At 33.5% G+C, this 10302-nt stretch overlaps 1 protein-coding gene across 1 annotated transcript; it reads right to left on the bottom strand.

Moving 5' to 3' along the window:
• Positions 1 to 261: 261 nt before the first annotated feature.
• Positions 262 to 3620, bottom strand: LOC139844185 (uncharacterized). The gene is made up of 3 exons (XM_071834401.1): positions 3170 to 3620; positions 1552 to 1659; positions 262 to 707 (listed from the first exon to the last, which is right to left on the bottom strand). Exons 1-3 carry the CDS (start codon positions 3488 to 3490, stop codon positions 396 to 398), a joined length of 741 nt encoding a protein of 246 aa, XP_071690502.1. The 5' UTR covers positions 3491 to 3620; the 3' UTR covers positions 262 to 395.
• Between the last annotated feature and the right edge of the window lie 6682 nt (positions 3621 to 10302).

Genomic DNA, 10302 nt, shown 5'->3' with positions numbered 1-10302 from the left:
ATAACGAATGATACGGGATCGTATTGATTTTACAACTTTGAAACCAAAAGCTCACCAACACAGGTGATTATGAATATCACCAAGACAGTTGAAATATCGCCATCCATTGCTAAAAGCATGATTAAGGTTTTCAACTTGTCAGCACGAGTTCAGTGCCATGAAACAAAACTAAGTTCCAATATCACAATCAAAGTTATACAATTTCAATAGCTATCGGCAGTATATAGGTATTTGGTTGGACAAGAGAATCAGGTGAAAAACAACAAAAAGAAAATTCATATCATATTTTCAGGTGCAATAATTTACAAGAATATAAAGAATTTCGAAGCGATAAGCTCAGACAAATAGCACAAAAACAAATCCATAGTTCAGTTGTTCAGTGGCGTAGAAACATGTTAAAAGAAACTACTGTATTGGCTAGTAAGAGAATCCTTGATATTGCTGTAAAGGCCAAATAATGAGTATTGACGAAGATTTTTGACTTCATACCATGAGTTGAAAACCCTTTGATGTTTATCAGTTCCAGAAAATGCGAGCTGAATTCCAACACTACAGTCGACGTTTCCACCTCTGTTTTTGCATGAATTAGTCCTGATGGCACAATCCTGATTGTTGAGGCATACAGCGTTGGTTTTGCCTGAACATGCAGAGCAACCGTCTCTTTTCCAGTACAAGTTCTGAAGTCTGCCTTTTTGGAACTCCATCACCTGGTTATAAGTAGCAAAACGGGTAAGAACAATATTACATCATAAAAGGATCCAGTCCAAAACGGGTAACTTATAGGACGGGTCAAAACGTGTGGGGTAGTAGAGCTTGCTGAACGTGTGAACATTTTCTTCCACTATTCTAGTGAATGAATAGTTACTACTATACTAAGCATGATTATCAGTGGTGACAAAAGGTTGGGTTGGGCAGCGGGTCAAAAATGATAAGTTGTGTGTGTCAAACAGGCCAGGTCAATTTTTGATGAGAAACACTTGCCATCCAAAATTCCAAAGAACTTGAACTTCGCATAAAAGAGTTAAGGGAACATTTATAACATCAAAAATTATGTTATATTTTGACAATCTAAATTTGTAAAGATTGAGGGTATATTTGTCTTAAAGATGCGAGCTTTAGGTGATTCTCAGGGCCCGCTTGATAGCTATTTTTAACCCTTTAGACTTGTTAGTAACCAAACACGAGCAACTCATTATATAAGCATCCTCTGAAAATTATACTACCAGAACGGTATAATGATTCAGATATTTTGGATAAAATTTAGCTATGTCATGGCTACTTTTAAGTTGTTCATCCATTTCCCTTATGCTTTGACATTTACCCAGTTTACATAAACACATTACAACTGCCACCCATATCTTTGAACATCAGAATGTTTGCTTAAATCTGAAGAATATGTCAACGGAGTTACATCCAAGGAAACAGTGACATCTCGTCCGTATTATGTCTATTTAGTCACATTCAAGATTGGATATGCCACTTTGTAATATTATGTTTGTTTCAGGTCACAGATTCATTTTGGATTGAGGGGAGGAAGCGATGTGATCTTACCAATGTGAAACTGGTGACGATGTATGTGCTATTTGCTACAAAAGCGGGGATTGACCTTGCAGCATACTTTCTACCAGCAAATGCTACCATATACCCACCAACAGAATCCTGTTAACAAATGAAACATATCAATCAAATGAAACATAATAAGAGTATTCAAGAAAACTTAATAATTTTCTTTTCAAAATGTATTCATGCTATAATACCAACTTGCATGTTATCATTGTTAGTAAACCAATATCCATTTGTGTCCACAAGTTTCTTTCAAACATAGCATATTTGAGTGTCGTTTAGAATTAATAAAATTCTTTCACTAATCTTAGGCTGTGTATCCAAATGAAAATCTCAAAGTTATTGTAGCTGTTTCTTCTTAACTAAACGAAGCACGAACGCCACCAACTTAATGACGAGTTCTTAATAGAGAAAGTAAAAACATAAAATCAAGTTCAATACTATACATGATCGGATACACTTATTAGTTCGTTCTGAAATTCTAAAGACACCACCTTATATAAGCCAAGCTGATAGTTTCCTTCTCTACGGAAGTATGAAGCATATGCATATATAATAAGAAAATATAAACAAAATCACGAAAAAATAAGATGTGTACGTAATTTTATTAGCTAGTATGTGTTGTTTGTGTGTGAATAGATATTAGAAAAGCTTCCATTTCGGGGATAATTTAGCAAAATATTACTACAGCAATAACTGACAGAGGATGCATAGACTAAAATGTAATTCAAATCAAATCATTAACTGATGGAGATAATTTAAATGTTAAGCCACATTGGTTCGCACCACTATTCCAGCAGGATAACCATTTAACTCTAAAACAGATGCCCTTTTTTATAACTTCGGGTTTCTTAATGTTTTATACGACGGAAAATTAATGGCAAGTCCGAACATAAGATCTATGGTCTATCGATTAACTAATTAAGAACAATAAAAAACTCTTATTAGCCGCATGAAACATATCATTAAACTGAACTCTATGTCCAGTTACTTGTAAAAGCAACCCTGCAGATTAATTCAAGTCTTTGTCTTCATCCAAAACTCAACTGTTATACAACATCCCACTTAAATTATGATTAACTATCTAGTAACCAAAATGAATACATTTCAAACTTAACACAGTTATTTACTTGTATTGTATTTCCATAGTTGGTACCAAGAGTGAAGTAACACACATGCAGTTTCAAGATATGCGTAGAGCCTATCTTCTCAGTGACAGTATTTTTAATCTTATAGATAATATGGTCAAGATCCATCTCAAAGTCTGAGCAAAAAACCATAACATATCAATCTTAACAATAGTGATTAACAATGACTAAATCTATTCTACTTATTTAACTACTTTTCTACTCGTTTTAGTAATTGTTATTAGTAACTAGGCACATTCTTCCCCCCTAAATTAGGTTTCCTATAAGATCACATGGTTCTAATCGATATAACAAGCTCAGTACATTCAAATAAGCGAATCAAAACAAATTCATCACATATCTCACCTCAGATTAACTAATCACCATACCGCTGTTCATAAAGGCGTGTGTGTGTGTATATATATATATATATCTAAATCATATAATTAACAGGAATATCAAAGGAATCAATTAATTACCGGCTGAAAACTGCTGCTATTAACGGTAAGAAGCGAGATCTCATCAACCTTAGGTCTAAATACAGCAAGCTGCGCATTCGAGCTCAACGACAGCCTCTTATCACACGGTGACAACTGAACCGTACTCGTACTGTTGATGAAGAACGAAATTCTCGAAGCAAACGCGATTCCGAATGTGAAACCATCAGATCTCTGTACAGTAGTATCGGTGCACGGAGAGAACACGTGATTGTTATCGGTACTTGATTCAACGAATAAGGAGGTCGGTGAGAGTGTTGTTAGGATGACGATGAGTAAGAATGGAGTTACCGGAATCGTCATTGCCGGAAGATTTGGGGGAATTGAAGTAATCTAATGGTTGACTGTGGTTTTGAAAATTTTGGGGGTTTTGATATGTGCCGTTGGATGTTGACGCGATGGTGTTGTCCATTGGATTACAGCTGTGCTGATGTGCGTTGGATTCAAGGCATTTTTTCTTTATTTTTTTCATTAATCAATTACTACTTCCTTCCAGAAAAAAGAGAGTTCGAATTAAACTTTTTTAGATTTAAGATAAATTAATAAATTATCTAATTTCTAATTTATATCTTATATCTTATCTTATATCTTATATAATATATATAAATATAAATATAATATTACTATTATAGAAATATCTAATGTAATAAATTAATTACTATATTTAATGTTAAATATTCAATAATAAAATAAAATTATTAGAACTTTAATAATGTAAGAGACAATAATTTTGAGATAAATAAAAATGACAAGCTGACAAATTTTTATGGACGGAAGAAAAACTTATTTTGATGACATTTTAGTTTAGATTTGCTAATTTATAATACTAGTTTTTAACTTTTTTGTTAGTAGCTTTTATCTAATACGTAACTAATAATTGTTAGTTTTTTATATGTATTTAATTAAGTGTTTAAGAGTATTTGAAGCTGGTAAAAGACCCTTTGGTGTAAAGAAGTGGTCGATATTTGGAGGAGAATTTTCAAATGGTGGGGGGCAAGCAGTTTTTTATGCTCTAGCACTTCGGATTTGGTGAGTGATTTTGGCCCTTTTTCGATGACAAGCACCGGGAAATCGATTTGGCAAGCTCTAAAATGGATTTGCTTATATCTCATTTGGAAGAATCGAAATAATTTGGTTTTCCAAGGCAAAAGTTGGAATGCCCCGATGATTCTAAACGAGATACAATCCAAGTCCTTTGAATGGATTTTGCCGAGATTGAAAGGAAAAAACATCGAATGGCTTTCGTGGCTTTCAAACCCTTGGGTATATCTCAATATCTTGTAATCTAAATCTTTTCGAGTCTGTTTACTGTTTGTATAGGCTAGTTGCTTTCTTCGCAACCATGTAGCATTCATGTTAGGTTTCGTGGTTCGGTGTTGATAGGCATCGTGTTATTCCGTTTAACACCTTTTTGATGGGGTTCTCTGCTCTCTACTCCTCATGTTTGATGTGATGCCCCGTCCAAAAACCTCTATGGTACGGATCATCAACAACGGGTCCATTACACGGTATAACACTATATGCTATTTTAAAATAAGGTTTTGCATTCATAAACAGATAATGTTTTTCCAACGACAAATGTTTTACATAAGTAACGTGCTTCTACGGATAGAAAACATTAACATTATACGTGACACTTAGGTCATTACAAAACCATGATTCGAATACAACATAAGTAGTGAATGCAAAATAAAAAGTCCATGATTAAGAGATATCTCTAACAATGCAGAGTACATCGGATGCATAATCGTCTTAGTTACTTGAGAATAAAGCATGTTAAAAAGGTCAACACGAATGTTGGTGAGCTATAGTTTTATTGTAAAGAATAAGATAATGTAGACCACGAGATTTTGTATTCAAAATAGTATGAAAAGTATATGCTTAACCGTGGGCGCTTGGTAAATAAGTTAACAAAGAAATATATGAATCACCCCCTAAAAGTACACTTGGCGAGTGCGTTAAAATAGACGAAGTATTAAACACTCGTTGAATGCTAGCGCGACTAGCCCGAGTGGGGATGTCAAACCCTATGGATCCATATCTAAGATTCGCATCTACCGGTTCATAAACCAATAGTTAAACGTTACCGAGCTAAGGGGAAAATTTGTGCCGTTATGTCACCCACACATATATAAAGTTAAAGTACTCGTGTCTAGTATATAATACATAAAAAGCGCATGTATTCTCAGTCCCAAAAATAGTTAAAGTAAAAAGGGAGCTATAACTCACAGTGGATGTACGGTAAAGCCGATACGAAAATGTAAGCAAGTAGTAAGTCGGTCCAAACAAGTAAGTTGGTCGATCCAAAAGGTCCTCAACCTAAGTCAATGGTTGCTAAGTCAGTAAGTTGTCCCAAAAGTTTTAAAGTAAGTAAGTTAAATCTTAAGTATCATCATTATCATCATATGTAAAAGATAAAGTAAGTTTTCAACAAGAATAGAGGTCGAAACAAAGGGCTGAATTCGAACAGCCGCTACGACCTCTACACAAACTGAAGACGCGCGGCTAGTGGCCAAGGCTCCTTTTGTGAGTCCTCTTACCGCTGTCTGAAGCTCAGATCCTAACTCGATGTCGTTTGACCGTGGCAACGGTCAAAGCGCGAGTAGGTCAGAAAATTCAGCACATCGTTACGAAGGCGTAGTGAACTTTGGAAGACTATAAATCCTAAACCGTATATCGGATTAGGAGAGTCTTAAGTGAAAAGTCATCTACACATCCCGAACTTTCTGGAAATCAATTTTCCAGAAGCTCCAGGAGTCAGATCAGACCCGAAAAAACAGATTCAAGTGCTCCGGTGGGTTTCTTGGTGTTCGATGCTTATCACGGTTCTCGTCCTTGATGCGTATATGCCTCAAGTGTACAACCCTTGATGTTTTAGCATCATTTTGACCTAGTTTTAACCATCAACACATAATGTCAAGACTAAGAAACGAAGTACAACTCACTTTAGAGTTTTAGAAGGATGATGAACCAAAGTTACATCAAGTTCTTAGTTTCGACACAAGTATAAGTTCTATTTGAAATTTTAAGCTATAAACTTGGATTCAAACCAAACAAGCAAGACTTTAAGTTATGGAACTTAGATCTTAGCTAAATATTGAAGACCTTAGATTAGAAAGTCTAGATCTTGTGTTCTAGGTGAAACCCTAAGTTATAGAACTTAGACTTTCAACTTTTACAAAACCTTAAGTTATAAAACTTAGATTTTTAAAATGTAGAATGAATATAAGCTAGTGAGCTTTTGTTTTAACAAGTTGGATGACCATAATTTACATAACTTAGATCAAACAAAATGATGAAACCCTCAGCTAGAAAGCTTGGATCTCTTAACAATACTTATGAGACTTCAAGCTAGAAAACTTGTATCCTTGTTTAATGAAAACTCAAGTTACAAAATTGAAGTAAAACAACTTAAAGAAGATCATAAGTTAATAAACCTGATCTTTTAACAAACTTTTTGTAGAAACCTCTAACTACAAAGCTTGGATTCCTTGTTCTTGCATGTTCTTCAAACCAAGGCTTGAAGTTACAAGATGTATGAAGATTCAAGCTAAAAAACTTGAATCTTGTAACTTGATGATGATGATTTACGCATAAGGAAGGGAAAAAGAAGAAAGAATTTCAAGAAAACTTACAAGTTTTCTTAAGTTTTTAGAGTGAGAAACTAGAGAGAATTGTGTGTGTTTTAGTTTGAAAATGAGAGTGATGTTTGGAAAAATAAGGATAGTGGTGAGTGGGATATAGGCCGACGGTTTCAAGGGGGTGGGAGGGGACCATTTTGGCTTGACATGGTGTGGTGGTACAAGGTGATGTATGCATGTTGGGAATCATGTAGCATGGTGTCAAAACATATAAGAAAGGGTACATAAGCATGCATGAAATTTGTCTTATAACTTAATGGACTTTGTCTTATATCTTAATGGGTTCATAAGTCCATTAAGATGGGCTCACTTACTAGCCCAATAGCTAGAGTATGGTGAGCCTTTGATAAACTAAGTCCATTAAAGTAATAAGCCCATTAATACTAACTAGTGTGCATTAATAAAACACTAAGCGTAATTAAGAAATCAACGAATTTCATAATTGTAATTAAGAAGTACAATTAAGTTCACGTGTGTGACGCCCCGTACAAAATCATCATGTACGAATCATCAACAACAGGTCCATTACAAGGTATAATACTACATGCTGTTTTAAAATAAGTTTTGCATTCATGAAAAGATAACGTTTTACAAAATATAACGTGACACAAGGTCGTTACAAAGTCATTATTCAAAATAATATAAGTTGCGAATGCAAAATAAAAGTTCCATAATTGAGACATCTCTAAGTAATGCAGCGGAAGTCTAACACAGCGAGTCTGTAACAGCAAGTCTATAACACCAAGACAGCAAGTCTAACAGCAGAAGTAACAACGTCTAAGCACCTGAAAAATACACGCTTAAAAGGTCAACACGAATGTTGGTGAGCTATAGTTTGTATTCAGTAATGTAATGTAGACCACGAGATTTCGTATTCAAAACAGTATGAAAAGTATATGCTTAACCGTGGGCACCCGGTAACTAACTTAACGTAATATTACCCCTTAAAAGTACACTTGGCGAGTGCGTCTGTTTACGAAGTATTAAACACCCATTGAATGCTAGCACTACTAGCCCGAGTGGGGATGTCAAACCCTATGGATCTATATCTAAGATTTGCGTTCACCAGTTCATAAACCAATGACTAAACGTTACAGAGCTAATGGGAATCTTTGTGACGTTATGTCACCCACACATATATAAAGTTTAAGTACTCGTGTCTAGTATGTAAAACATAAAAAGCGCATGTATTCTCAGTCCCAAAAATAGTAAAGTAAAAAGGGAAGCTATAACTCACAGTGAATAAGCAGTAAAAGTCGATATGAAAAGTATGCAAGTAGTAAGTCGGTCCGAAAGGTCGTCAACCTAAGTCAAAGGTCACTAAGTCAGTATATTGTCCCCAAAAGTTTAAAAGTGAATAAATTAAGTCTTAAGTATTATCATCATCATCATCATTCGTAAAAGCTAAAGTAAGTTTTCAACAAGAATAGAGATCGAAACAGAAGGCTGACTTCGGACAGCTTCTACGACCTTTATACAAACCGAAAAGACGTGTGGTCAGTGTCCAAGGCTTCGTATGTGAGTCCTCTAACCTCTGTCCAATTTTCAGATTCTAACTCGATGTCATTTGACCGTGGCGATAGTTCAAGCGCGAGTAGGTCCGAATTTTCAGCACGTCGTTACAACGGCGTAGTGACTTTCGGAAGGCTATAAATCCTAAACCGTATATCGGATTTAGGCGAGTCCTAAACGAAAAGTCATCTAATCAAAACGAACTATCTGAAAATAAATTTTCCAGAAGTCCTAGGAGTCTGATCGAACCTCGAGAAACAGCAAACAAGTGCTCCGGTGGGTTTCTTGGTGCTTGATGCTCATCACGGTTCTCATCCTTGATGCGTGTAAGCTTCAAGTGTACAACTTTTCATGACCCGTCCTAATCCATCTGGACGAATACATTACATTTGGTTACATCGCGAGGTACTTGACCTCTATATGATACATTTTACAAACATTGCATTCGTTTTTAAAAGACATACTTTCATTACATCGAAAGTTGACGACATGCATACCATTTCATAATATATCCAACTATAATTGACTTAATAATAATCTTGATAAACTCAACGACTCGAATGCAACGTCTTTTGAAATATGTCATGAATGACTTCAAGTAATATCTCTAAATGAGCAAATGCACAGCGGAAGATTTCTTTCAAACCTGAGAATAAACATGCTTTCAAGTGTCAACCAAAAGGTTGGTGAGTTCATTAGTTTATCATAAACAATCATTTCCATTAATTTAATAGACCACAAGATTTTCATTTCATTTCTCATAAATATCATGCATCTGCATAAAAATCATTCATATGGATTGAACACCTGGTAACTGACATTAACAAAATGCATCTAGAATATCCCCATATATAAATATCGAAGTACTAAAGCAGTTCAAATTCTCTGACTGGGGCGTATCAAAGCCCATAGATCTATCTTTAGGATTCGCGTCAATTGGTGGCAATTATAATAAACACCAATTCTTAGGCTGCCAAGTTCAACAAGGGCGATATCCAGTATAACAATTCAACCATAGAATGTAGTTTCGATTACTTGTGTCTATTTTGTAAATCATTTATAAAAGCAGCGCATGTATTCTCAGTTCTAAAAATATATATTGCAAAAGCATTTAAAAAGGGAGCAAATGAAACTCACTCTACAATATTTTGTAGTAAAAATATTCATACGACGGAACTGAACAATGCAGGGTTGGTCTAGGATTCACGAACCTATATCATTCGTATATATATTAAAACATATAATCGTAACTGAACTAATTTATATATTATGTATATCTAATTTGTGTATATATTCAAAAATGGTTAATATTTATATAGTTATATTAATACATCTATATTTATATACATACTTGTTTAATGTTATATTTAAAAATCGATAGTTTGTTATTTGTAAGTATTTATATAAATAATATTAGTAGTTTTGATGTATATAGTTATGTGAAATTTTAATATAATTATAGTGTATGTAATAAGTATATATATATATATATATATATATATATATATATATATATATATATATATATATATATATATATATATATATATATATATACAAAATATCTATCTGCTAAAAAGGTAGTTTTTGATATTGATTATGATAATATTAATAATCATATTACATAATACTAATACTTATTTTGATAATGATATTAGTAATAACAATAATAATAATAATAATTGTAACTAGGGTCATGATAACAATAATAATAATTGGTAACTACTACCTATATTAGCGATAATAACAGTAATAACTAATATTCATAATACTTATTAATAATACTAATACTAATAAAAATTCTAATACTTAAGGATAATAATAATAACAAAAATGATAAGTGTGATAATAACAATAATATTAATAATAATAATCATAATAATAATTGTAATAATACTTAAATGATAAAATTAACAATAATAACTATATTAATAATACTTGTAAGACTAATAATAATAATAA

The sequence above is a fragment of the Rutidosis leptorrhynchoides genome, chromosome 4 (genome assembly GCF_046630445.1).
Source record: "Rutidosis leptorrhynchoides isolate AG116_Rl617_1_P2 chromosome 4, CSIRO_AGI_Rlap_v1, whole genome shotgun sequence".
Lineage (NCBI taxonomy): Eukaryota > Viridiplantae > Streptophyta > Magnoliopsida > Asterales > Asteraceae > Rutidosis > Rutidosis leptorrhynchoides.
This window is presented reverse-complemented; position numbering and strand designations above follow the sequence as displayed.